Below are 27782 nucleotides of genomic sequence, written 5' to 3' on the forward strand. Positions count from 1 at the left end.
CTGTGATAAGGCGGGGCGGGCGCGCGGCAGCACAGCCGGGGCTCAGGGCGCAAGGGCCGCCTGCCTACCGGGCGCGGGGGCATTCGCCGCGGATCCGGCGCGCGGGGGCGCTGTCTGAGATCTCGCCCCAAGCCCGGCCGCCTCTTTCCTCGGCATAGCCGGCTAGGTCACGATGGGCTCATTAAGCCGGCAGGTAGGCAGTGCCCCGGCGGCGGCAGCAGGCGGTCCTGGAATGTGCGAGGGGCGTGATGACCGCCGCCGGCCTTTTTGCGCAACACCTTCCCTATATATACCAGAGCGCCGGGCTCCACCTGGGTGCCTGCTCCGGTTCATTACCTGCGTAGAGAGTGCCAGTGAGTACCGCCGCTGGGGTCTGGGCGCTTCTTCCTCTGTCCTGCCTCTTGAAAGAAACTTAATTCATTTTTAATTTACTTCTTTTAGATCTCCCTCGATCCTGATTTCAAGGAACTTGGCTGTCTTTGGGCTACAGAAGAAGGGGAAAAGTAACTTTCTCCACATTTTCAGATTTTTCTTTTTCTTTTTAATGTCATAACTGTTGCTGTTATTTCAACTCCAGTGACTACACTATTAGTAGTGGCATACTTGGGGATTCTAAAATTAAAGATGGGGGGGGCGGGGATTCCTACCACATAGGAATCAGGACAGCTAGGCTATCTTTTTGGTCACTAACTAGCTGTGTGATCTGAGGCAGGTCCCTGTGAGCCCCAAGGCCTCAGTTCCCACCCACCCCCCCCCCCTTTCCCAAGAAGGGAAACAAAACGGTCTGTCTTTTCTGCTGTCTTTACTGCGAAAATTCCAGGTCTGGGTGGCTGTCCAGTGATGCAGTGCCTCCTGCAGTGTGACTTCCACATGCTGCTGTTTAGTCTGCAGGGTTATTTATCCAAAGTGACTGCAAGACACAGCCCTGGTCTGCTAGTCCCATCAGCGCAGGCAGCATCAGCAAAGGGCCCAGCCTTCCACTCTTCTTGGGAGAATGGAGCCCCCAGTTTTCCAGTGTTTTTGGAGATAGAGGTACTGGGGTGGGGGGCTAGGGAGATGTGGGCAAGGTGCAGTTGTGTTGGGGAGATCAAACATCTCTAGATCAGGAAGAGGGAGGCATGTGGAGTGGAGTGAATTCAGTCTTAAGATTCTCTGGGTAGCTGGCACTGAGGTTGAGTGTCTCTCCTATTCCCTTAGTGAAGAGGCAGCTTTCTCAAACTTGATTTCATGGAGGCAGCTTGTGGATTTCATCACTTAGAATCCTCTCTTCCTCCCTATTTGGGTTCATCCTGAGATCTGGGTTAACTCTGCTTGCTCCAGCCCTGTTGGACTTTTTCTTCTCCACACCACTCTCCTCCTGGGCTGGAACCCTCTAATCTGTTCCACGTTGGGTATTCTTAAAAAAAGTTGTACCTCATGGCAGTGACCATTGTTTCAGATTGTTGAGCATGTTTGAATCTCTAGCCCCTGCCAGCCAGTTAGCTGATAATGATCTCTATTTTTGTAACTTTGGGAACTGGTGGCCAGAAGTGCATGCTTTGTAAAGGCTCGATGTTAAACTGCCACCACCAAAATCCACCCTAAGTCAACTCAACTATTTCATTAAAACAAGTTCCTGGTTTTGGGAAGATGGACGGTTTTGGGAGGATGGACGTCTGGTGTATTGCTGTTAGACACTAAGTGGGCATATGTACTGCTTGAATTCACTTTAATGAAGACAATAGCTTCTCAGGATCAGTGATTTGGAATAAACTTAATTCTTAGCCACCTTCCACCCCGCCTTTGTCCTGCCCTCCCCCCAGCTCCACCCTGGGAACAGAAAGGCAGTATCAGCAGGGAGTAATCAGGACATCCTAGTGGAATTAATTCTAGTGAATTTGAAGGTGCAAAAGTGTGTGGAAAGAAGGTGGCAAAAAGATGACAATGCATTTTAAGATGTTTATCTTTTATAAATTAGTTCTTTTAACGCCCCCCCCATACAATGCAAAAATAATATGGTTATAAGTTAATTATAGGATTTATTTTAAAATAAATGCAAATTGGAAGTGCAGATGAGGGCAAGTGTGGTTTGGTTAAAAGGGTCTTAGTTTAAAGTGATAGTGTAAAAGTCTTTTAAAAATCCTATTAGTTCATACCTTCAAAAGTCTAAAAGCCATTCATCGAAGTAAAACTGAGCTGCTTTGTCTCTCCCACCTTCCTCCACCATTCTGTCCTCCAGGAATTATTTTTGCGATGTTTAGTGGAAGTTGAAGGACAGTGACCACCATTCTCGGGAATTTTTGAATTCTTGGTCATTCTTTCAAAGTATGAGAAAATGTACCTCAAGCATATTGAGACCACGGGAGTCAAAATACTCAAGTTTGAATTGTCTCTACAGGCTTGGTGTGACTTAAAGTGATTATTTCTTTGAGCCTCAGTTTCCTTTCCTGTAGAATGGGGGATAGTATTGATACTAAGGTCAAAAGTGTTAGTCACTCAGTTGTGTCTGACTCTTTGCTATCCCATGGACTATAGCCCACCAGGCTCCTCTGTCCATTAAATTCTCCAGGCAAGAATACTGGAGTGGGTTGCCATTTCTTTTCCAGGGGATCTTCCTGACCCAGGGATCAAGCCCGGGTCTCCTACATTGCAGGCAGATTCTTTACTGTCTGAGCCACCTCAAGCAAATTGACAGGAATACATCAAGTGCTTGTGAGACTAAACAGATTAATTTGTTAACAGGGCTTACTGCAGGGCCTGGCACAAACTCTCTGGAAGTATTTGGCTGGCAGACACTGTCCGCCATGCTGGGGATTGGGGTCATCCCCCGTGTGCTTGTGGAGGTCACAGCCTGGTGGGAAAACGCCTGTGTGTCTCGGTCTCTCAGCAGGACGATGCCCCTTGCCTCCTTCCTCCTCTCCCCACTTCTTCAGATGGCCTTGAGCTACTGCTGTTCTGAGCGGAGGTGGCCCCAGAACAGGTCCTGGTTGGAGAGGCTCAAACAATGCCAAGCATAGGAGTTGGGTGACTGCCAGGTGCCTTACATTTCCCCACTGCCCAGGTCTGAGAAGGGCTGAGCAGTTTTTTTGTGTGTGTGTGTTTTTTCCCCTTGGCCCTCAAGAGTTCCTCTTGGCATCATATACACATGTGGATGCAGGAAGTTGAGCCAAAAGGGTTATCAATACAGCCAGCTCAATTGTAGGGAGGAGCCCAGGGTTGGGGCAAGGGAGCAGATGTGTGGTCGGAGTCACTAATCTTGTGCCTGGGCAATAAAAAACATTTCTCTGGGTATTAGCACCAAGTTGCCAAAAGGGATGACTTAATCCTTCTCTGCTTCTGGCAGGTAGTAGGAGAGCACAGCCTTGGGGGAAGGTGGGGAGAGGGAACAGCTGAATCAGAGGGAGGGGGATGGGAGAAAGCCTTTGGAGGGGCCACAAGCTCTAAGGGCCCCTCTGACTGCCAAAGCACTTCCCAGGGGAATCGGGCACTAGTGTCTGCCACACCCCCGGGAGCAGTGGCCTCAGATTCAGTCTACACCTTCTGTCAGGCTCATTCAGTGCCTACTGTCCTGCTTAGCTGAGCCTCCTAAAATTTAGACATACGCCAAATCCAGGCCCTTAGTATGCCTGAGCCTTTGTGGGGAGTCAGCAGCCAGCCCTTGGAGTATCTTGACTGACATTTCCAGCTGTCTGAATGACTAGGTAAGACTGACCCCTGCAGAGATGTCAGTCAGCTAGCTATCCCAGACTCCTTCAGAGCCCCACTAGGCCTGGGCCCGAGGTAGGTGCCTTACTGCTCTGATGGGGCCTGGAGGATATCTAACTCCTTCCTCCACCTTGACACTTGGTGGGGTTCTGTGGAAAGGCCATCTAGCTTTGGAACCAGCAGTCCTGGCTTCAAATCAGACTCTATCCTTGGGCTTCCCAGGTGGCGCTAGTGGTAAAGTACCTGCCTGCCAAGGCAGGAGACATAATGCAGGTTTGATCCCTGGGTCAGGAAGATCCTCTGGAGGAGGGCATGGCAACCCACTCTACTGTTCATGCCTGGAGAATCCCAAGGACAGAAGAGCCTGGCGTGCTACAGTCCACAGGGTCGCAAAGGGTTGGACACGACTGAAGCAACTTAGCATGATCCTTGGGTAACTGTGAGACTTTCTCAATTTCTCTGTGCCTCAGTTTCTTTGTAAACTGGAAAGAAGACCTCCTTATCCTAAGATTTAATGAGGTCACAAATCACATAGAACACTCCCGCATCACAAAACAAACATTAGATCCTTTTTACTTACGTCCTTTGAATTCAGTGGCCACACAAATAGTCACTCAGCTGTGCACGGAGATGAAGAACTTATGGGCTGGGGCAAAGTGGAGTTGAGTCTATTTGTTGTTTGTGATGCAGTTCATTTCACAAAGTGCTGAGTCTTTACTCTGCCAGGCACGATGTTCGGGCCCTCAACTACATTCATTAATCAGTTAGTCTAATAACAGCTATTTAGGGAGGGAGACACATTGTCCCTAATTTTTGAAAAGATGAAACTGAGGCTCAGTCCATGCCGCATGGTTCTCTTTCCGGGTGGTGTGCCAGGCACTATGATAGCAGCAGACTGAACAGCGCTCTAGTCTCAGGGCTAACCATGGTGCGTTTGCTCCAAGCCCCCCTTTACTTGGAATCTGCAGGGTCAGGCTGCTCAAGCGCTGAGGCTTTGGTGACTGGGAAGGCCGTGGATGTAGGGACTCTGCAGCCACACTACCAAGTGCAATGGTTGGGTACCTTGTGACCTGCATTTCCCCACTTTCCAGGTGCCAAGAAGAACATCTTGAGCTGTGGGGTGGGGAGGGCAGGAGGGGCTGTTCAGCAGCTTCAGAATGCTCTGGGCTGGGTCAGATGACTCCTGGCTGCCTGTCCCTCCGGGGGCAGTGCTTCAGTATGTGGACCTGCGCATTCTCTTCTTTCCTGCAAGTGACTAGCAGCGTGAACACCCAGTGAGTGATGGTGGAGTAGATGAATGTACCGGACAGTGAAGTACAGCGGTTCCCAGGTGTCTGCCGGGTTTGGTTCCAGGACTTACCACAGATCTTGAGATCTGCAGAGTCTCGTGTATAAAATAGTGTAATTGTATATAGCCAATGCGATCCTCCCATATACTTTAAATCATCTCTAGATAGATTTTTATAATACCTAACAGTGTAAATGCTATGTTAATAGTTGTAAATACAATGTAAATGCTATGGAAATAGCTGCCTGTGTGCTGCAAATTCAGCTTTTGCTTTTTGAAACTTCCTGGAATAATTTTTTCCCCTGAATGTTTTCCATCCGTGGTTGGTTGAAACTTCAGAAGCCGAAGACAAGGAGGACTACTGAACTGGATGTAGGAAAATGATTGCTTCATCAGGAATGTGTCTGGAAAGGGGATTTGGGTGTGGGACAGATGTCTGAACTTAGAGTAGGGGAAGCAAGATTTCTAGGAAGGAAGAGGAGAGACTTCCATTAGAATGTTGCCTTTGCTTCTTGGTGATGCTGATTAATAGGAAAAGAGGACCCAGAGAGGAATGAAGCCAGCACAGGCCTCACGAAGAGGAAGTATTCAAGGCACTCTAGTTTGTTGAATCCCTTGCGGCCATGTGCTACTCTCCCTTCTGTCCAGTTCAGTGGAAATGAGTGTCTGCCCGTTCCATTGCTTTTATTATTGTGAATTACTTGTATTTCGGACCATGGAAAGTGTCTGGTTCTGAATTTGCTAGATACCTTGTACATCCCTTAAAAGAAAATGATTCTGACTAGTCAGAAATCCAGTCACTGGGAATAGTTTAAATAATACCTTACTGCTGATGAGAATTTCCCAAGCTGGGCTGCTATGACATCCAGATTGTAGCTTCTTGAGACAGCTGCTCCATCCAACAGATCTTGGCCAAACGGGCTTGCGTATGGTGATGAGGAGCAAGCGCTCATAAGATTCAGGCATGATTTGTTTCCTAGTCATGATCAGTGTGAATCTAGGGTGTTCCTTCAGTAAACCCTGGATGTTGACGTCTCCATTCACAGATGTACAGTACCTACTATGTGTGGTCTGCTGAGCTCTGGGAGAAAACGTGTAACAGGGTTCCAGCTCTCCAAAGCTTAAATTCCAGTTGGGAAGGCAGTGTAAATGTGCATAAGAGAAGAACAGCTCTAGGGTGAATTCAGATTATAAGAGAAGGAGAGGTGATAGAATTACCAAATTTTCCCTTCAAAATGCCCCTATATACATTTTGCATTCTATACTATAATATGCCCATGCTTGTTTTAGCATGATCATTGATAATCACACAAGTTTACAATATGTTGGCACCATTCTGGGGGCTTTTTAACTATCACACACTTGATCATCACATTAATCCTTCATAGGGTTAATCAAATATACATCATTTAGCAGTAATAATGTAAGTCATTTAACATTCCCTTGCCTCTTTATGTGTAAAAGTAGTGCTCTGTGAAGATATGTCTATGTCCCAACCAAGGATATGTTTGATCAGGGCCCACCCTCCCTAACAGGTAGAGCTGTGTTTAAAAACTGGCTCCATCATTCACCTACTAGGTGACTTTGAGCAAGTTGCTTGGATGTCTTGGAATCACAGATTTGTCCCATTTGCAAATGACAATGTTCATGATGAAATGTGAACCTTGGCTCAGTGGTAAAGAATCCGCCTGCAAAGCAGGTGACCCAGTCAATCCCTGGATCAGGAAAATCCCCTGGAGGAGGGCATTGGCAACCCGTTCTGGTATTCTTGCCTGGAGAATCCCATGGACAGAGGAGACTGGCGGGCTGCAATCCATAGGATCGCACAGAGTCAGACATGACTGAAGCAAGTGAGCACAGCACAACGTTCATGACGCCTTTTTTGCCTAAAGATTTGAGTGACATATGTGTCAAGCACCAGCATAGCACCTGGCACCTCTTTGTCACTCTTTAAAATGGGAGTTGTTATTATCAGAAATCAAGTAAAGATATCACAGTGGTGTGTGATGGAGTGCCAGATGAGTCACATGGGTAGGACACACGCTTAGAGAAGGGCAAGACTAGAGAGGCCTAGGGAACTCAGGCAGAGAAGGGAGAGAGAGGGCTTGGGTTGAGCCTAAAGAGGTGGAGAGAAAGAAAGGGGGAGGGTCTTCTATTTGGCAGGGGGATGCCTGGGCAGAAGCAGAGGAGAGGGTTCAGGGTCCCAGTTTTAGGCTGGTGTGACCAAGGCCAGGGATCATTTGGAGAGCAGCAAGCCATAAAGAGATGAGTGCACACGATCACAGCTGTGTGTTGGGAAAGAAGCTGTAGAGAGAGGCTGGGGCCCAAATCAGCTCAACAGGCTGCTGTGTTCTCTAGGCAGGAGATACAGAGGCTCAGCATGAGGAGGTGGCCCCAAGGAACCAGACACCAGGAACCAAGTTGCTCCCAGGTAAAATGCACCGTCCTGGTGCTGGCTGGATTTGGGAGCTGTCAGAGATGACTTGGAGATTCTCGGCTGATGATGGCAGGAGTCACATAAACAGCAAAGTTCCACGAAGGGGAACTTTGGGAATGATGGGGAAATGAGTTGGATTTAAGTTAAGGTGATGTCTAAGTGCTGACACACGTAAATGGTCCATGAACAGTGGAGATAGGTGGTTCGGATGCAGGCTACGTGCTTTTGTGCAGATATATGGGGTGGGAGATGCTTGGAGACTGTGGGAGACTCACTTCCTCCCTGGAATCTTTTTTTTTTTTTTTTTCATTTATTTTTGGCCATGTGGGGTCTCTGTTGCTGCATGGGCTTTTCTCTAGTTGTGGCGAGCTGGTGTTACTCTCTAGCTGTGGTGTGCAGGCTTCTCATTGCAGTGGCTTCTCTTTGTGGAGCATGGGTTCTAGGTGCCCAGACTTCAGTAGTTGTGGGTCCCAGGCTCTAGAGCACAGGCTCGGCAGTTGTGGTACACAGGCTTCATTGCTCTAAGGCATGTGGGATCTCCCTGGACCAGGGATTGAACTCAGTCTCTCACACTGGCAGGTGGATTCTTTACCTCTGAGCCACCAGAGAAGGCCCCCTCCCTGGATTCTGTGTGCAGTAAGTGGGATGCTGACTTCCACTAGAGCGTGGAAGCATCTTTTCCATTTGTCTAGATTTGGGCTTTTAATCAGATATCACTTCTGATGCTATTAATGCATGACTCACTCCTTCCAGGAGAGTTCCAGGTCATATAGTCATTGAGAGGCAAGCAAGTGGACTCTAGAGTCAGAGAAACTCTCAAATCATGCCTGTGACCTTGGGCCAAGTGACTTCATCTGTCTGGGTGCTTTGGTTTTCTCATCTGTAAAATGGGAACAACACAAACCCCTTGCAGAGCTGATAAGAGGAGTTAAGAGGATCAATTTATTGAACAGATTACTGTACAGAAATTAACTCATTGAAGCTGCCTAGTAACCCAGTGGTTTATAAACATAAACCACATTTTTATGTATGGGAAACAGAGGCACAGGGCAGTCGAGTTACTTGCCCAAAGTCGCAGTGTATCTGGGGCAGAGCTGGGGTTTGGTTCTAAACCTCTGTGCTGTATAATACCTAGCCTAGAGCCAGCCCTGTATTTTCTTTTTAATCTCAGAGCCATTTCAAACCCACATTTCAGATGTGGCAGCCTTGAGCTGAGGTTGAAGTTCTCCCAGATCAGCCTTGGTCTCTCCTCCCCAGCCACCCAGCTTCACCCCACTTCCCCTGCCCAGGTCCAGCCTTGTAGCTGCCTCTAAGCATACCCCAGAAGGTGCCCCATCAGCAGGCCTGGAGAGAAGTGGGCTTTGCCCCACCTAGGGTGGTCAGCTGTACTGCAGGAGACTGGATGGAAACTCACCTGGGTTCAAGGCTCTGCCATGTAGGACCTTAGGCAAGTCATAGGTCTCCGTGTACCTGAGTTTTTCTTTTTCTTTTTTTTAATTGGGTATAATTGCTTTTGGGGCTTCTCTGATGGCTTAGTAGTAAAGAATCTGCCTGCCAATGCAAGAGATTCAGGAGATATGAGTTCGATCCCTGGGTTGAGAAGATCTCCTGGAGGAGGAAATGGCAACTGACTCCAGTGTTCTCGCCTGGAAAATTCCATCGACAAAGGAGCCTTGCAGGCTACAATCCATGGGGTCACAAGGAGTCAGACACGACTGAGCAGAAATGCACATGCGATTGTTTTACCATGTTGTGTTAGTTTCTGCTGTACAACAAGTGAATCAACTATTTGTACACATATGTCCCCTCCGTCTTGGACCTCCTTCCCCACCCCATCCCACCTCTCTAGGTCACCACAGAGCACTGAGCTGAGCTCCCTGTGCTATAAAGCAGGTTTTTCATCTTGGGATGCCATATGATGGCAGAATAATAACAACACTTCTCCGAATGGGCAGTGGTGAGGTTGAGCACAGCTATTGGCTCTTGCTGGCTAGGCAGGTCCCAGCATCCTGTTCAGAAAGCACACGAAGCCTGGGTGCTTATGAAGCTGAAATGAGAGACCTGGTCTGTGCCTTCGTGGAAGCCAGTGACTGCAGGATGTTGGCTTTGATCACAGGAGTATGTGCCATGCTCTACAGTCACACAGGGAAAGTTCCTTGGGCCAAACAAATGCATGAAATCCTCTCATGATGGGAATTCACAGAATCAGCTTCTTTTAACTCCTGGCTTTATCAGTATGAGTGAGGAACCATACAAGTGCTCCTGAATCACCTAACTTCTGTGAGTTTGGGGATGGGGCTGCATCTCTTGAAGAAAATAAAGATCGCAGACAATCCTGCCACCCCTTGTGTACCCCATGGAACATTTCAGGGTCCTTATCGCGATCATGCTGTAAATAGAAGACATAAATATGCCTTCTATTCACAATTTATCTAGAACATTTTCCTGAGGTTGTATTTACTTTGTTTTGCTCGTTCTTTATAATGGCATGCTCTTTGCTGCGTGCATGTCCCATAGTTAATACAATAGTTTCCCGGTTTTTATTTTTGACCCTGTAAATAAGAGTGCATTTTGGTTTGCATCACATTCATCCATCAGTCAATGTTTACTGGGCCTCGTCAACGTCCCAGGCAGAGCTGTAGACCTTGAGGATGCAGTTATGAGCAAGACAAAGGCCCCCTTTTTGGTAGAGCTTCCATTCTGACAGGCAGGAATGATTTCCACTGAAGAAAAATGGGAAAGGAAACAGACCCAGGTTCTGGGATACCCTCTCCAAAGAGGTGATCAGAGCAAGGCAGTACTTTTGATTTTCTGAGGAAAAAAAAAAAAACTGTCCCTAGATTTTAATTCCTACAGGTGAAATTACTGGGTCAGAGATGTATGAAATATGTATGGGGTTTAGACATTTGCCAAGTTCTTTCCAGAACTTTGGCAGTGCTCTTTTCACTGGATTGTCTCCAGAATGGTACATTATACTTAAATTTTTATTTTTTGCTAATTTGATAGTTGAAACTTACCTCATTGTTTTGCATATCTTGGGTCATTAATGAGGCCGAACTCTTACTTTGTAATAAGTGTTTGAGCCACTTGTACTTCCTCTTCTGTGAATTGTTTATTCCAGTCCTTTGGGTTGCGTTGTCTGACGTGTGTCAGGACAAGAACTGCAAGTAGAGGATGTCCTGGTACGTAGGGAGTCAGGTTTCCTCTCCACGGAGCTGAGAAAGGCTTTGTTGAGAAAATGGGTTGTGAGGAAGGCTCTATCAGAGGATGGGAAGAATGTGGTTCCGACAAAGGGTTGTTAAAGGCAGCATAGCCTAGTAATCATTGCTACTATTTACCAGGCACTTTCTGGACACAACCATTAATCTCATAACCCTACAAAGCAGGAAGCATTGTCCCCATTTTATAGATGGCTCAGAGGCCTAAAGGGATTCTCCTAAACATACACCCATTGATAAGTGGCACCTGTGGGCTTTGAACCAGGTCTAATATATCATGCTTCTCATAGAGGACCCAGCGGCAGGTAAAGCAGGTAGAGTGTATATGAGCATTAACACAGACCACAAGTCCACTAGGTGAGGTCTGTTGCAGATCTGCAGGTTGAGCTTGTCCTTTCATGAGAAGCAGATGGGAAGTCCATTGGATGATCACGAGGGCTTAGTGGTACCACGAGTTGATGAAGATGAATGGGTTCGTGTTCCCTTTCTGACTAAAGGAGAGAGTCATGACAGACCAAGACAGACAGAGCAACCAAAGGAGGCTCGGCTGGTGTACAGATTTGAGGCTAAGATGGAAACATAGAAAACAGTGGTTTGGTTTAGTGACAGCCTGGGTGAGTGAGGGAGGGAGGCCTCCAGAGGCATGAAATACAGTGCTTAAGGGTCTACACTTAGGACTTATAAGCATGAGTCTTTGCAACCACTGTCTCTTCTTGTGGAAACTGAGTGGGCTTCCTTTCAGTGGCTGCTTCTTTAAGCTGTTTTTCTATCACAGACCATGGCTCCTTGGCCTGAGTTGGAAAATAGCCAGCCTACCTCAGAGAAATACACTGTAAAGGCCGATGGTGAGCAGTCTGCCAAGCCTGAGAAAGCTAAGGAGACTGAAAAAGGTAAGAGCCCCACCTCCAGCCCTGGGCTGGCCCCCTTGGGAAGGCCCCAGGAGACCCAGGCCTGGTTCCTCATTCCTCACGGCCTCTCTGCTTGTTTGGGCAGATGACACCGGTACCCCTATCACCAAGATAGAACTTGTGCCGTCTCATTCCACTGCGACACTGATTGAGGAGCCCACCGAAGTGGAAGACCCCTGGGACCTGCCCGAGCTTAAGGACACGGGGCTCAAGTGGTCAGGTAAATGAGGGCAGCTGAGGCAGGTCTTTACACTGTCACCTTGGTGTCATCGTTTCCTTTCGATTGTTCAAGCAAAGGTCCTGGCTTTAAGAGTCAAGCCTCCTGTGATGACTGGGGGATCTTTCATCCTTTCGTTCATTCATTCAACAAATGAACCAAGGTTATAACCAGACCAGACCCTGTGCAGCTCCACTGTGTGCCGAACCAGGTCCCAGGCACTGCCCAGTGCCGCGGATGCAGCAGGAAATAGACGAGGCCCCATCTCTGAGACCCTGGTGGGCTGGGGAAGAGGGGTCCCCAGACCTCAACGTGGGCATCAGAGAGAGATTATAGAAGGCAGTCTACATAGACAAAACAGCAGGAATGCAAGCAGATGCCGCACTTCTGGTCCAGGCAGTAAGGTCAGTCTGCAGGTCAGGTAGAAGGGGAGGAGAGCTGGGAGGGAGGACGTGAGAACCACTTTAAAAGTGAGTGGAGAAAGCGACAGCCCAGGATGTAGCCTTCCAGGACATACGAGGGCCCAGACCCTCCCCAGATGGAGGCTGTGATTGCTACCTTGCAGCCACTTTGTTGAAAATATTCTGTGTGGTTCTGAAGGTGCTTAGAAAAGCCTTTAGCTCTGACCTCGCACTTAGCAGGGGCAAGTGCTCTTAAGTGGCTCATCAGTGACACTTGCTCTTGCCTGTGTGTGCCCCAGACCTCACCAACCCCCTCCTCCCAAGAGCCCAATCCTTTAGACATTTCACCACAGGTTTCAACTGAATAGACTCCAGTGGTAATTACTTTGAAAACTACAGCCAGCCATGAATGCATCCCATTGCTAGGTCTTGCTAGATTTAAGACTATAGCTGCCTGGCTAGGAGGGGAGTTGGGGGAGTTCTGAGCTCATCATCAAACTTCTCAGTGTTTCAGCCATGCCTTTTCCCCTCTTCCAGAGAGAGACACCAAAGGGAAGATTCTCTGCGTCTTCCAAGGGATTGGGAAATTTATTTTACTTCTGGTGTTTCTCTACTTCTTCGTGTGCTCCTTGGATGTCCTGAGCAGTGCCTTCCAGCTGGTTGGAGGTATGGATGGAAGAGGTCAAAGGTCTGGGGTGGGGGTGGTGTTTTCGGTGAATTTATTTCAGAAAGTCACAACTCAGCAAGCCCCATGCAGTTGCAGTCTACCCGAGTGTTCTAGAAATGGAAGTTACCTGAGATCATCTGAAGTCATTCCCCCATTTAATAGAAGAGAAAACCGATACCCATGAGAGGGTTCTGATAGGCTGGCTGAAGTGGCTTAGGCCAGGCCAGAGCCAATGCCAAGGGCAAGCCGTCAGCTCCTCGTGTTTGTCTGTGATCCCCGGACAGGAAGCTGTTTGACCTAAAGGCTTACGTGAGGGTTTCTGGCTGTCTTGGGGCCTCCCCACTGGAGAGGACTATTGACTGAGTGTTCTTAGGCTAAAGCAACTACTAAAAATCAAAGTTGGTCCTTTGCTGGAGAAGGACAGGGGTCCCTTGTTGGGGGATCTGCTTTCACTGCAGTTGCCTAAACACATCCCAGGACTGAGCATGGAAATGAGGGGTGAGGGGACCCAGAAGTGAAATTACTGTATGCTTGGTCACCTGCCTGTCCCCGATGGGCAACAGTAGTAAGAGCCAGCCCTTTAAGTGCCTACTGACGTAGGGGCATTGTCTTAAACATTACCTCCCAAAGTCTTTCCTACCTACAGAGGAATGGGCCAAGGCTCTAGAAGGTTGTCACCCAGCACTGAGTTTCACAGCCCGTAATTGGCATAGTGGGATTCAAACTGAGATCTGGTGACATGGAAGACCGTAGGTTTCTGTATCCCTTGGTTCTGTTCTTGAGAACTCATCTTTGTAGTCTAGCAGAACTGTGGGAGTTTGAGGGGCAGACTGACTTGCTGAATGCCACTCTGGTCTGCCTCTATCCCACACAGCATCAGCAAGGGGCCTTGCTGTCTCTCAGACAAGGCATTCCACTCCCCACTCTCAGTCTTCTTTTAAACATTAATTGGGGGGATGGATTGATGGTCTCAGAGCACACTCTCAAGTGATGCTCCTAGTGTTCGGTTATGGGCTGGGGCTAGGGGCTTGAATCGAAGGGGTTGGATAGAGAAGAATGAGAAGATCTACGTGGATAAATCTTGTAAGTTGGGAATACATCCCTGACCAGAACAAGGCCGTCAGGAGATGCACTGGCATTCATCAAACGAAGTACAGAGCTGAGGCCAGATTCACGATCATAGAGGACTAGAGGAGGGCTTGCTGATGAAAGTGGTTGAAGTAGATAGGAAGGTGCAGGGTGAAGGGACAAGAGGAACAGGGGTGGATGAGATTAGAGCAGCACTGGGGAGAAGCCTGAAGAAGCAAGATGCCTGAGATACCACCAGCAAGTCTGCTGGCTGGCACCTACAGCCACTGGCCAGTAACTTGAGGCTGGTCACTCAGTGCCCACCTAACATCCATCATATGGTTATGGGTTTGTTTTTCAGGAAAGGTAGCTGGGAAATTCTTCAACAACAACTCCATCATGTCTAATCCCGTGGCGGGGATGGTGATTGGGGTGCTGGTGACGGTCCTGGTGCAGAGTTCCAGCACCTCCACGTCCATCGTCGTCAGCATGGTGGCCTCCTCACGTGAGTCCAGGCACCTGTGAGCCCAGATACATTTCAGGCATTTCCCTGTTCAGCTGGGGAGGCTGGGATTTACTCTGAGTATGTCCAGACTTGTTGCCATTACCTTCCTAACTTGTCCAATTATGATGTGCTCTGCTTAGATTGTGGGCAGCCTCCTGTTTCCCTTCCCAGGGCTGAGCCCCAGTGCTTGAAGACTCAGTTCCGAATTCTCTTGAAATGTGTTGTCTAGTCTAGTAGCCACTAGCTACATGTGGCTGTTTCATTTAACCTTAAATTCAGCTGCTCAGTGGCAAGGTGTATTTCAAGGGATCACATGTGGTTAATGGCTGTCATATTGAACCACATAAATTTAGAACGTGTCCATCATTGCTCTCAGGGCTTCATGTAATCACATCACGTGTTGGCCTTGAGGCATCTGAGCTTGGGCACCTGACGTTACAAACTTGAACCCACTCAACGTTTGCCCTGGCTATGTTGAGACAGACCCTCTGAGGGGAGCCAGTTTGAACTGATTAATTTTCAACCCAAACCAGTATTTTTATCTAAAATTTAGTAGAACAACTTTTCAAGGACCAAATTAGAAGAATATTCTTTACTTCTGCAAAGTATTTTTATACTTTTATAACTTATATTTTTTATACTTCTTAATACTTTTATAACATATACTTTTATATGTACTTTTATACTTTTATACATTAGAATGTATGACAATGTATTAATTTTGTGAGAAAAAGATATTGCCATAAACTTTCCATAATAAATACATAAGTCCTTATACATTGTTTCCTGGTCTCCTTTATGCTACCCTGCCATCTGGAATGGGGGGACAGAGGGATTTAGAATGGAACTTTTAAACTTTTAAACTGAAACTTTTAAACAGGAGGGTTTTGTGGAGTCTCTAAATTCCCTGCAATTAAGTGCTGAAATTTTTTATTTCCTTCTTTGGCATACGTGCCTATTTCTATAGTGAGATGCCCAAGTTTTGTTCAGATTCACAGTGGGGTGCAGACCCTAAAGAGATTAAGACCTGGTGCTTTAGGGGATTACCAGCCTGCATGAGGTCAGTTTGCCTTGGGCCACATCAGGAACACGGCCAAGATGCCTTCCTCAACTTTACTAACTTGCTAACTTACTCTTTTCCACCCTCCAGTGCTGCCCGTGCATGCTGCCATCCCCATTATCATGGGAGCCAACATTGGGACTTCAATTACCAACACCATCGTGGCGCTCATGCAGGCAGGAGATCGGAAAGAGTTCAGAAGGTAGGAGGCTTGGAGTCATCCTTGGCCACCACCAGGCCCATATGGGGGTTGGCCAAGTTTTCCTAACTGTCGTTGACAAGAGAGCATGTTTGTTATCCCTGGGCCTCTTAGAAGTAGCTACAATGAAGTAGGGCTGGAGGCTGGGATCACATACTTATCAGTTGGTAACTCAGCTCCCTGACTTGCAGAGCTTGGATAACAGAATCTATCAACCTCCATGTTGCCTAAAGAAATTAACACATTCATATAGATAAATACTTAGCAAGGTGCCTGGCACCTAGTCAGGGCTGCCTGAGTACAAGTGTTAGCCAGAAGCTTGACCTGTGGCATAGTTAAAACAAGGCCAGGTAGAATAGCATTTACTATCTCACTTGGAAATAATTATAACTTTCTAAAGCTTCCATTAAACACAATTCCCAGCCTCTCTTCTGACTGGTTATGGGTTTTTCCGGAGCTTGTTACAATAGTGAAATAGTCCCCATCCAACAAAGCCAAAAACACCAATTTGAAAAGGTACAATGCACCCCCAGTGATCATAGCAGCATTATTTAGAATTGCCAGGATATGGAAGCAACCTAAGTGTCCATCAACAGACGAATGAAAGACGTGATCCATCTACACACACACACACACGTACACATACAATGGAATACTACTCCTCAGCCACAAAAAAGAACAGATTTTTGTCATTTGAAGCAATATGGATGAACTTGGAGGGCATTATGCTAAGTGAAATAAGTCATACAGGGAAAGACAAAAATTGCATGATATCACTGATATGTATAATCTAAAAAATACAACAAACTAATGAATAAAACAAGAAAGAAGCAGACTCACAGATATGAGAACAAACTAGTGGTTACCATTCGAGAGACGAGAGGGGGATGAGCAAGACAGGAGTAGGGAAATAAGAGGTACAAACTATTAGGTATAAAATACGCTGTAGGACATAGAGCCAATATTTTCTAATAACTATAAATGGAATAAAACCTTTTAAAATTGAGTCACTGTATTGAACACCTGCGGCTTATATAATATTGTACACCAGCTATACTGCAACTGTCACATCAGGAAGGTGACATTAAACAGGCTGGGGGGGTGGTCAGTAAACACCATCCCTCGTCCGCGGTGCACTGGCGGGCACCGGATGTCCTCAGCCGTTCAGTTTCTGTCAACCATAGCTGAACTCCTGGTCCATGATAAAATGCTCTGAGGTCTAAATTATAATACGTATCACCCAGGGTGTTTGCTAATTTGATCTTAAGAAACTGAGTAGAGTTTTCTATGCACTATTTTATTAAATATAGAAGCACAAAGAGGTTAAGTAACTTCGCTGAGGGGCATAGCTGGGACTCAATCCAGGTTTTCTTATTAGAAATTCTGGGTTTCTTTCACTGTTACACTAATTTTTACCTCTGGATATATAAAGATGAAAGTGCGTACACATAGAATATAATTGATCTAGCTCACCCCCTTCTGAGATATTTAAATAGATTGCTTTCAATAACATCTTTGGAGATGTGTATTATTCTTTTCTGGTCATTTTTTCCTGGATAGATTCCTGAAACAACAACAACAATTATATCAAACACCTATAAAGCTTTTTTAACAGTTTTCCAAACTACAAAGAAATATTTGTAACACTTGAGTCAGCAGTGTATGAAAATGTCTTAAATCACCCTCTCCAGGAAGCATAAGTAAAAATTTGTACTTGCAAACAAATAGCAAATTTCTAAAGGAAAATTGTGTTCAGTATGCATGATTCAGAAGTAGTCTTGATGACGTTTTTTCAAACAGCCCCTTGCTGAATTAATAATTGCAGCCAAAATAACCTCTATTGATAGTTCCCTTTCCCCCACACAGAGCAAACTGTCTACTGTCTAATCTGGTGGGAAATGTTCTGTCAGGCAGTAGGAGATGAGATTCCTGGACCCAGTACTGCTGCAGTGATCTTCAGTTCCTCTGTTTGCTGGTCCTCAATTTCTTCATCTGATGATTGGTGGTGGGGCAGGGGGAGGGTAGTATTAATACCACTCACTTTGGGGATTGCTATAAGAAGAAAAGTGAGATTGTATACCTATATGCATATAGGTAGGTGACACCTGGCAGATAATACAAGTGATGACCTGCCTAGATGGTACCCAGCCACTTGATGACTGGTCTGACTCGGGGTGGGGTTCTCCTCCTGCAGGGCCTTTGCGGGGGCCACCGTCCATGACTTCTTCAACTGGCTCTCCGTGCTGGTGCTCTTGCCTCTGGAGGCCGCCACCGGTTACCTGGAGCGCCTGACCAACTTAGTAGTGGAGAGCTTCCACTTCAAGAATGGAGAGGAAGCCCCAGAACTTCTGAAAGTTATCACAGATCCCTTCACAAAGCTCATTATCCAGGTAACCTGGCTTCCTGCAGAGAGGTAAATGGGATGGAAGAGATGGATAAGGGTCTGTAATTACTGCCCTTTAGCTGCCTCTGAAAAAAACCAAGGGAGGCAGAACTTCAGGAACACCAGATGGGATGGAGTTCTTGTTGTTCAGTTGCTCAGTCGTGTCAGACTTTTTGTGACCCCATGGACTGCAGCACACCAGGCTCCCCTGTCCTTCACTATCTCCTGGAGTTTGCTCAAATTCATGTTTGTTGAGTTGGTGATATTATCTAACTATCTCATCCTCTGCCATCCTCTTCTCTGGGAGTGAAGTGAAGTGATAGCTCAGTCATGTCTGACTCTTTGCAACCCTGTGGACTGTAGCCCACTAGGCTCCTCCGTCCATGGGATTCTCCAGGCAAGAATACTGGAGTGGGTTGCCATTTCCTTCTCCAGGGGAACTTCCCAACCCAGGGATCGAATCCGGGTCTCCCACATTGCAGGCAGATGGTTTAACCTCTGAGCCACCAGGGAAGCTGAGTAATTGTCATTTATTATCTCCATGACTTCAGCACACGTGTATCATCTTTATTAGTGTGGGAGTGGTGGGTGGTAGTGAGTGCTTCTTGAGACTCGAGAACTCTCCATTGGACACTTCGTTCCTACCTCTGACCTTGGCACCCCTGGGCTCACTGATTAAAGTCACATCCTACTCACAGCCAGAGAGGAAGAGTTTACTGCCTTTCCTCCCATCTTATCCCTCTGCTCACTAGAGTCTGTCCATATTGTTGAAATAAATGAAAGAAGGCTTTGTAGATGTTGTCTTGGGGAGAAGGGGCCAGCTTGGACCCTGCTCATTCACTTTTACCTTCATTTTTTTTCCTCTTATTTGATTATCCAATGAATATTCTACTGCACGCTTCCTAGATACAGGTCCGTTGTTCATACCAGTCCTTCATTTATTGAGCACCCACTGACATGGAGGTGCTATGCTCTGCCCTGAGAGTGCAGATAGGGTGAGTCCCAGCTCACCGATGCAATCTGGTTCATGTCCTCAAAGTCCCTGTTAACAGCTTAACATCTGTCCCACATCGGTTTTGACAATGGGCTGACTCTGTTCTGTCTATTGCTTTCCTCAGCTGGATAAAAGTATTCTCAACCAAATTGCAATGAATGATGAGTCGGTCCAAAACAAAAGTATGATCAAGATTTGGTGCAAAACTTTTACCAACGTGGTAAGTTTCTAAGAATATTGCTGGCTGGGTTAGCTCTTTTGTCTGTACTGGATAAAGCAAGATCTTGCCTTCAGACTGGGCATATAAAAGGTTGGGAGAAAGAAAAATCGAGGATTCCTGAAAAGTCAAAACTAACCAGTGAGAATCCTTAAGTCGTTGATTTCTAGATGGACAAACATGCTGTAGGACAGACAGGACCAGCCCACATCATGGACATGTTATTCCTGGCTAATTATGTTCATGTCTCCTGGCTTATCTCTGGCTGCCACCTTGCTTGCATTTATAGAGGGACTTGTGAAAGCAGTGCCCCACACCTATGGAGTCTCCCGTGATGCCCCGAATTTCCCTCCATTCCCCACCAGAAGTGAGGGTTGTAGACAATGCATAGTATTTCTCATGTTTGCCACCCAGACTGAGAGAAATGTCACCGTCCCCTCGCCTGAGAACTGCACCTCCCCTTCTCTCTGTTGGACGGATGGTTTGTACACCTGGACCATCAAGAACGTGACCTACAAGGAGAACATTGCCAAGTGTGAGTGGAACTCACAGAGCATCAGCCATTGCGACAGGCTGTCTGGGGTGATGATGGTTATTTCCTATCTGTGTGGAGCCCCAGTAAATGAAGGAAAGAAGGGCAGTGAGATTCACTGAACACCAATCCTACATGGGACAATGAGCTGTGAGCTTTCACATCAGAAGAAACTAAGGCTTGGGGACAGGGGGGCAGGCTCAAGGTCCCCCTGTAAGGGGAAGAGCTAGGACCTGAAACTCAGTTCTTCTGGCCATTCCAGACCAACTCAGAACTCATCAACAGATTCCAGAGCGCTCCCTCCATGGGCTTTGGTATCTCTTTGGCAGTAACTGTAGGGAGATGACAGCCTGATTTGAAGGTTAGGGGGCATATACAGAACAGATACCATCGCCCTTGAGTCAGGAGTCCCTATTGTACAGTAGGCCCCATTTGAGGCACTGGGGCTATAGCACTGAACAAAGCAGTGAGCTTACTACTCCAGTTGGAGCACTGATGCTCCAATTCTTTAAGAAGCTATACTGTTGCCTCTGGATTCTTTTATGGCCCTGATGCTAGTTCTTCTAATTATTTATTCCTTATGTGCCCATTTGCATATCTCTGCCTCTCCTCCTCTCCAGGCATCCCCACATTAATTCTGAGCCGTATACCTTACTACTCCAGTTGTGGTTTACCTCACAGAATCATGTGAATGTATCACCTCTTGTATTGTAGCTGTTGTACATCCATTAAAATAACCATGTTTTTTCTGGAATCATCACGGAGACACACAGGGATTTTAAAAAAGAAAAAAACACAAGCAGTTTTATAATTAACAGTTGCTCCCACTCTGACTTGCCCTTCCTGCCCCAACTTGGCTCCTTGAATACTTGTAGGTATCCTCATTATCATGAGTAAAACACGGAATGGGATTTAGAGGCAGAAGAATGGAGTTGGAGGCCTGCCCCTGGATTTTACTACATCTTCACCCTCATGAGATCCCATTGGCCTAAACATAACTTCAGGGTTATACTTAGCTGCAAGGGAGGCTTGAAAGAGTGGTCTTTATTCTGGGCTGCCCTGCATCAAGCTGACAACCAAGATTCTGTTACTTTGAGACAGAAGGATGTTGGGGAATAAATAACAATCTGTGGCCTCCAGGGGCTCCATGCCCTCCTAACAAGGGCTGTCTATGGTCTTTCCAGGCCAGCACATCTTCGTGAATTTCAACCTCTCAGATGCTATTGTTGGCACCATCCTGCTGATCACCTCCCTGCTGATCCTCTGTACCTGCCTGATCCTAATTGTCAAGCTCCTGGGCTCTGTGCTCAGGGGGCAGGTGGCTGCTGTCATCAAGAAGACAATCAACACTGGTAAGCTTGCTGCCTCTCATTCTGGACCTTTTAGGGGTGGCATCACTGTGCCCCTCCCCCATAGGGAAGCTCCTGTTGATTCTCTTCTAGCAACAGCTTCTACATGGAGTTTCTGTCTTGGCTCTGAGAAGCTGTGAAAGTTACAATGCCACTTGCCTTCGAAATCCTCCTTAGTGTTTTGAGTGGAGCCTGGGGAGCACTTGTTTGCAAGGTCTTGAGAAAGAGCCAGCTTAAGTTCAAATTGCTATGAGTTAGACCTTCCTTCCTACCAGGTTCCCTGTTTGCCCAGGACTTTACTGAGTCTGTCAGGATCCCTTAGGTAATAAAGGGTTGCAGAAGTCCACTGCGACCCTTATTTCCCTTCAGCTCTTGGGAAGAAAATGTGGTTCTGGATAAATACATCAGCATTTTGAAACAGCCAGGGAGACTCTATTGCTGAGAATGGCATCCTGGCCAATGAAAACACACCCCATGAACTCTGCCTGTGAAATGGGGCTGAGGATGTCTACCTCCCGAGGTTGTCATGAGGGTGAGCTGAGCGACTCTTCTCTGGGTGCTTGCTGGCTATGCGGGGCATGGTCCTGGACTGGTGGTGCCAAGAACAGGGTCTCTGGGGCTTCCAAGCTGCTTCACATACTCAGTGCTCTTTTAAGTGGAAACAAAAGTGGAGGGTATGAAGCACTGGGAGACCAAGACAGGAGGAAAGCTAGAGCCTGAATGCTCAGAGTGCTTTGTTGGTATTTGGGTGGCATCTTAGTGTGGCTCAGAGGGTAAAGTGTCCGCCTGCAATGCGGAGACCTGGGTTTGATCCCTGGGTTGGGAAGATCCCCTGGAGAAGGAAATGGCAACCCACTCCAGTACTCTTGCCTGGAGAATCACACGGACAGAGGAGCCTGGTAGGCTAAAGTCCATGGGGTCACAAAGAGTCGGACACAACTGAGCAATTTCACTTAGTCTAACCACTGTAACAAATTCTCATAGACTGGATGGTTTAAACAACAGCAATTTATTTCACACTGTCTTGGAGACTGGGAGGTCCAAGATCAGGGCGCCAGCACAGTCGGGTTCTGGTGAGGACCCACTTCCTGGTTTATAGATGGCTGCCTTTTCACCAAAACCTCACGTGGACAAGCTCTCCCTTCTATAAGGGCACTAATCCACTCTTGAGGACTCCAACCTCATGACCTAGTCATCTCTCAAAGGCCTCACTTCCTAATACAATTACATTAGGGGTTAGGGTTTCAACACTTGGATTTGGGGTGGGGGAAATGACACAAACATTCCATGCATAACAGATGGGTTCAGCATTCAGAACTCCAATGAATATGTGTTTTTGTCTTGGCAACACATCCTTGCTTCCACCATTTGAATATGCAAGGTGAAAGAATGCTAAAAAATCCAATTTGCAGCTTCAGACTTCTGTGTGGGTGTGCAGAGGAGTTTACACAACCCAAACCTCTGGCCCAGTTGTGCTGCCTGGATCCTAGGGAGATGCCAGCTGGGCCTCCCAATCCATGCCTCTTCCAGAAGGATTGTGATGCATCTCTTATCCTCTGTCTTCCAGATTTCCCTTACCCCTTTAGCTGGGTGACTGGCTACCTGGCCATCCTTGTGGGGGCAGGCATGACCTTCATTGTTCAGAGCAGCTCTGTGTTCACGTCTGCTATGACCCCACTGATCGGTGAGTTTCTCGCCTGGGTCTCCCTCTGTCTTCTGTTACCATCTCCTGCCATGCCCTGGGGCTGATGCCACGGGCTTTGTATTTTCATCCCCCCAGGTATCGGTGTGATATCCATTCAAAGAGCATATCCACTAACGCTAGGTGCCAACATTGGCACCACCACCACCGCCATCTTGGCCGCCTTAGCCAGCCCAGGCAGTACTTTGAAAAGCTCACTCCAGGTAAGGAAATGCTTCATGGGACAGGGGCTCTGGGAGGGATCCAAACCTACCCATGGTCTTGTAAGCACATGGTTTCTAAACAAGAAGCCAAGTTAAGCTTTTCTCTGTTATGTCCAAAACCGTGATGTGGAGATGCCTCAGGGAGACAGATTTGAGAACAACCAAAGGACACTCCCTAGAGTGGTGGAACAACCACTCCCTAGAGTGGTAGTCAGACTCCCATCACCAGAGGTTGTTTAAACAAAGGTGAGGTGGCTGTTTTGCTGGAGGAGGAAAGGGTATTCCGTAAACATAGATACCACTTTCTGTCTCCTTGCCCTCGTCTTGGACAATGGGAGGTCACTTGTGTCCTAAGCCTGGCATTGAGAAGAATCAGGGGTATCTGCCTTGCCTGGATCAGCTAGGTGACCTTGGGCAAGATGACCTTTGATGTCTGAATCACTGTCCCCCATTTACACACCCAATGCCCTTGGACAGGTGACCTAACCTTTGAGCATCAATTCCCTCATCTGAAGAACAGGAACCATAATCTCTAGCTCAGTGGGATTATTTTAAAGATCTGATGAGGCTCTGTCTAAAGCCATGCTGTCGATAGAAGTATAGAATGAGTATAGAATATGTGAATCACTCATGAAATCTGAAACTTTTAGTACTGCAGTTTTAAAAGTCAAAAAGGAACAGGGAGATTAATTTTAATAATGTGTTTGATTGAACCATTATCATTTCAATGTGTAATTGATATTTAAAGTGATGAGATTTTATATTTCTTTATAAAAAATTAATTTATTAACCCATTTATTAATTTGCTTTTGGCTGCACTGGGTCTTGTTACTGCACATGGGCTTTATCTCGTTGCAGTGAGTGGGAGCTATCGTTGTTGCCTTGAGTGGGCTTCTCATTGTCGTAGCTTCCCTTGTTGTGGAGCGCAGCCTCAGGAATTGTTGTGCACAGGCTTGCTTAGTCACTCCATAGCATGTGGAATCTTCCTGGACCAGGGATCGAAACCGTGTCCCCTGCATTGGCCGGTGGACTCTTAACCACTGGACTACCAGCAAAGTCATTTACAATTGTTTTGGGCTAAGTCTTGGAAATCCAGCAGGAATTTTACACTTATGCCACATCTCAGTGGATAGTGACTAATGCATCGGATAGGGCTGGTCCAAAGCCCCTAACATCATGCTCTGTGCCTGGTGGGAACATATCAGTTCAGTTTAGTTCAGTCGCTCAGTCGTGTCTGACTCTTTGCGACCCCATGAATCGCAGCAGGCCAGGCCTCCCTGTCCATCACCAACTCCCGGAGTTCACTCAGACTCACGTCCATCGAGTCAGTGATGCCACCCAGCCATCTCGTCTTCGGTTGTCCCCTTCTCCTCCTGCCCCCAATCCCTCCCAGCATCAGAGTCCAACAGGAAAGTACAAAGTGTGTGGCCTCTGGGGCCAGGCTATCTGGGTTTGAATCCCATCTCCCATCGTGTGACTTGAGGATAATAGCTTAACCTCATAGTGCCTCAATTTCTCGACGTTCATTGTTAGATTTTGCCTAATGGAAACTTCAGACCCTGAAAACTAAACTGTGATTCAGGTGGTCACTTCCCTTGCCTTCCCCTCTCCCCACCTCGCCCAACCCACCGCCCCCACCCCCCCCCACCCCCCCCACCGCCCCCACCCCCCCACCGCCCCCACCCCCCCACCCCCCCCACCGCCCCCACCCCCCCACCCCCCCCACCCCCGCCCCCCGCGACACACAAATGTATTAGGCCCTCAGCTAATGTAGTCCCTCCCACTCTGGGCTGAGCTACGAAGGTGAGGAAGACCCATGACTCCACTTCTAGATGACGCCCTCTTCTCTCCGACCCCGCCGTGCGTCAGACCCGTTCACCTCTCCAACCCCTTGCTTTTCAGATTGCCTTGTGCCACTTTTTCTTCAACATCTCAGGCATCATCCTGTGGTACCCAATCCCGTTCACTCGCCTGCCCATCCGCCTGGCCAAAGGGCTGGGCAACATCTCATCTAAGTACCGCTGGTTCGCCATCGTCTACTTGATCGTCTTCTTCTTCCTGATCCCTCTGGCGGTGTTTGGCCTCTCCCTGATTGGCTGGCCAGTGCTGGTGGGCGTGGCGTCGCCCATCGTCCTTGTGATCTTACTGGTGGTGGTCCTCAAGATCCTGCAGTCCTTCTGCCCTGGCTCCTTGCCACAGAAGCTCCGAAGCTGGGACTTCCTGCCCTTTTGGATGCGCTCCCTGGAGCCCTGGGACAAGCTCATCACCTCCCTCACCAGCTGCTTCCAGATGCGCTGCTGCTGCTGCTGCCGGGTCTGCTGCCGCCTCTGCTGTGGGCTGTGTGGCTGCTCCAAGTGCTGCCGTTGCAGCAAGTGCTGCGAAGACCTGGAGGAGGGGAAGGACGAGCCGGTCAAGTCCCCTGAGGCATTCAATAACTTGGCCATGGACAAAGAGGCCCAGGATGGGGTCACTAAGTCTGAAGTGGATGCCTCAGGCACCAAAATCGTTTCCAGCGTCACAGCCTTGTAGGTAGGGGCTGCCCGGAGCGGGGAGGAGGGCCCTATAGTCCACACGCTCTTGCTCCCTCCTGGTTCTTCCTGCATTTCAGGGGAATTCCTTCCCCACTGAGAAATGACATCCATCCCAGCTCTCATTCCCTTGGCCCAGTGTATCAAGCCCACACAGTAGTTCTATCTCAGCCCCACGCTCCCTGGGCCTTCGAGGCTCGGGAAGGCACAAAACAACACTGAAAGAGAATTAGTGAAACCTGGCCAGAGAGATGATCACAATTGCCCCAGCACACAGCTGGGTTGGTCAATAGGACTACCCCCCGCCCCCCGCCCGCCCCCTCACCCCCACCATCCTCTTCCAAAGGAAAAGCCCCAAGGGAGGAATTTAAGGAAGGTTCTCAGAGGTGCATATTCACGTACACTTTTCTTTATTATGATCCAGCTCAGGCTTCTCTCTTTTACAAAAGACCTGCTTCAACCAAGAGCAGCTGCTCCCATACAGTCCAACGCAGCCCAATTCAGGGGAAATGGTGTAATTGTCTGGGATTTGGAGAAGATTTGGTGTGGCCTTTTTCCCTTCTCGGTGCTCCTCATATCCCCTGGCAGGGTTTTCGTAAGAGAGCAGTCGTGTCCCTGAGCTGGCAGGTGGAGGATGAGTGTGGGAATTGGGGAACATTTGAGGGAGATGGTTCATCTCTGCCACAAGAGCCTTGGGTGCTTCTTAACCCAGCTAATTTAAAAACCAAATCGGCATATGTTCTGGCTAAAGCCTAGTGCTGATAAAAATCACTCCTGCTGAGTCTTCTGAAGTAAGATACGCCGGTTCTGAGTCCCCTCCACTCTGCCCCCTGAATCATAAAGCACCTGAGCGCAAGACAGCTCTACACCTCTCTCTGCCCCTTGGCTCCTTGTACAAAATGACTATAAGGGTGAGTTTCAGTGGTCAGCTTCTGCCCATACTTGCACCCACCCGTCCGTCCCTCAAAGCCAGAACCTCTTTCCAGACATTGTCCCCAGACATTGTCCCATAGCCCCATCATAAATGAACTTTGGTTCATCTGCCCTCTCTCCACGTCTGCAAAGCTTCAAACTTTTCAGAGGGTAGAAACCAGGGCATGGCTGGACTGCCCACAGAAGCATGATCATCAAGTGGCAGTGGAGTGCGTGCATGTCTGTGGATCCAAGAAGTGTGCTCCTTCTTGGCCCAGATGCCTTCTCTGTGCCTTTGAGAGCCCCCGTTGTATTATTATTTACACCTCTTCTTGCCCTTGCTTCTTACCCTCAACAAACCTAGTTCTCCCTGGAGAGTAAGTGAGCTTCAACTAAGCCTGGGAAAGGGGATCGATGCAGCCGTGTGCTCCCAGACCCTGTCCTTCCCCATTCTAGCTTCTCAATCACTTTAGCAGGTTGGGATACCAAACTGAGCCTTCCCCTGACCTTCCCTGTGTAGATACAGATTCCCAAACAGAGCCATTTATACTCTATATTTATACTCCTGCAACTGTACAGCATTTTTTGTAAGTTATATAGTAAGTAGTACTGTGATTTGTGTTACGTAGCGCTCTCGTTTGGAAACCAGGCCAGGTTCTACTAAGAAAGACCACCTTTGTATATTTTGTAATACTGCCTTTTAAACGTGCTTCCGCAGCCACACCCACACCACACACCTCTCCAAATATGTAAATATGTACGTTAAACCTGGGCAGGGCCGTGGTCCTCTTTGTACTCTGATTTTTAAAAATTGGATCCTTGTACCTGCGTTGATGGTATCTTTTTTTTTTTTTTTTACTGGTTGTGGGAAGTGAGAGAAATAAAAAATAATCAAAACCCCAAAGGAGTGAGTTGTTTTCAATCATAGGGAAATAAGGACCTCCTAGATCTATTTCCTAAAAATTTGAGGTCATTCCCTCATTTAATGTCACTACTCACCAACAGCACCAGCTAGGTAATTTGTGCAGTCCTTCATTTGAAATGCAGGGAAAAATGCCATAAGAGGTACTAAAAATATCAAGTTTTCCTCTTGACCATGGTCCCTCTTTTTGACTTTTTAAAAATGACTAATGCTAAGTTGAAATTTTAAAATTATTAATGTGAATTTTATGGTTCCTCTTTATATTGTGATGCCAGCTTTAAATGCAAGCAGGGCTTCCTTGGTGGCCCAGAGGGTAAAGAATCCATCTGCAGTGCAGGAGACCCAGGTTCGATTCTTGGGTTGAGAAGATCCCCTGGAGAAGGGAATG

At 47.5% G+C, this 27782-nt stretch overlaps 1 protein-coding gene across 2 annotated transcripts; it reads left to right on the plus strand.

Annotated features, from left to right (window-relative positions):
- The first annotated feature begins 313 nt into the window (after positions 1–313).
- On the plus strand, positions 314–27376 carry SLC34A2 (solute carrier family 34 member 2). Of its 2 annotated transcripts, NM_174661.2 has the most exon segments (14): positions 315–353; positions 442–503; positions 11403–11517; positions 11621–11755; positions 12691–12819; positions 14250–14393; positions 15544–15655; positions 17847–18042; positions 19154–19249; positions 19661–19781; positions 20963–21130; positions 22695–22811; positions 22908–23032; positions 24935–25641. In NM_174661.2, coding segments are annotated over 12 exon segments (2082 nt in total). In that variant the 5' UTR covers positions 315–353; positions 442–503; positions 11403–11405; the 3' UTR covers positions 25562–25641.
- The last annotated feature ends 406 nt before the right edge of the window (positions 27377–27782 follow it).

Source organism: Bos taurus, chromosome 6 (assembly GCF_002263795.3).
Source record: "Bos taurus isolate L1 Dominette 01449 registration number 42190680 breed Hereford chromosome 6, ARS-UCD2.0, whole genome shotgun sequence".
Lineage (NCBI taxonomy): Eukaryota > Metazoa > Chordata > Mammalia > Artiodactyla > Bovidae > Bos > Bos taurus.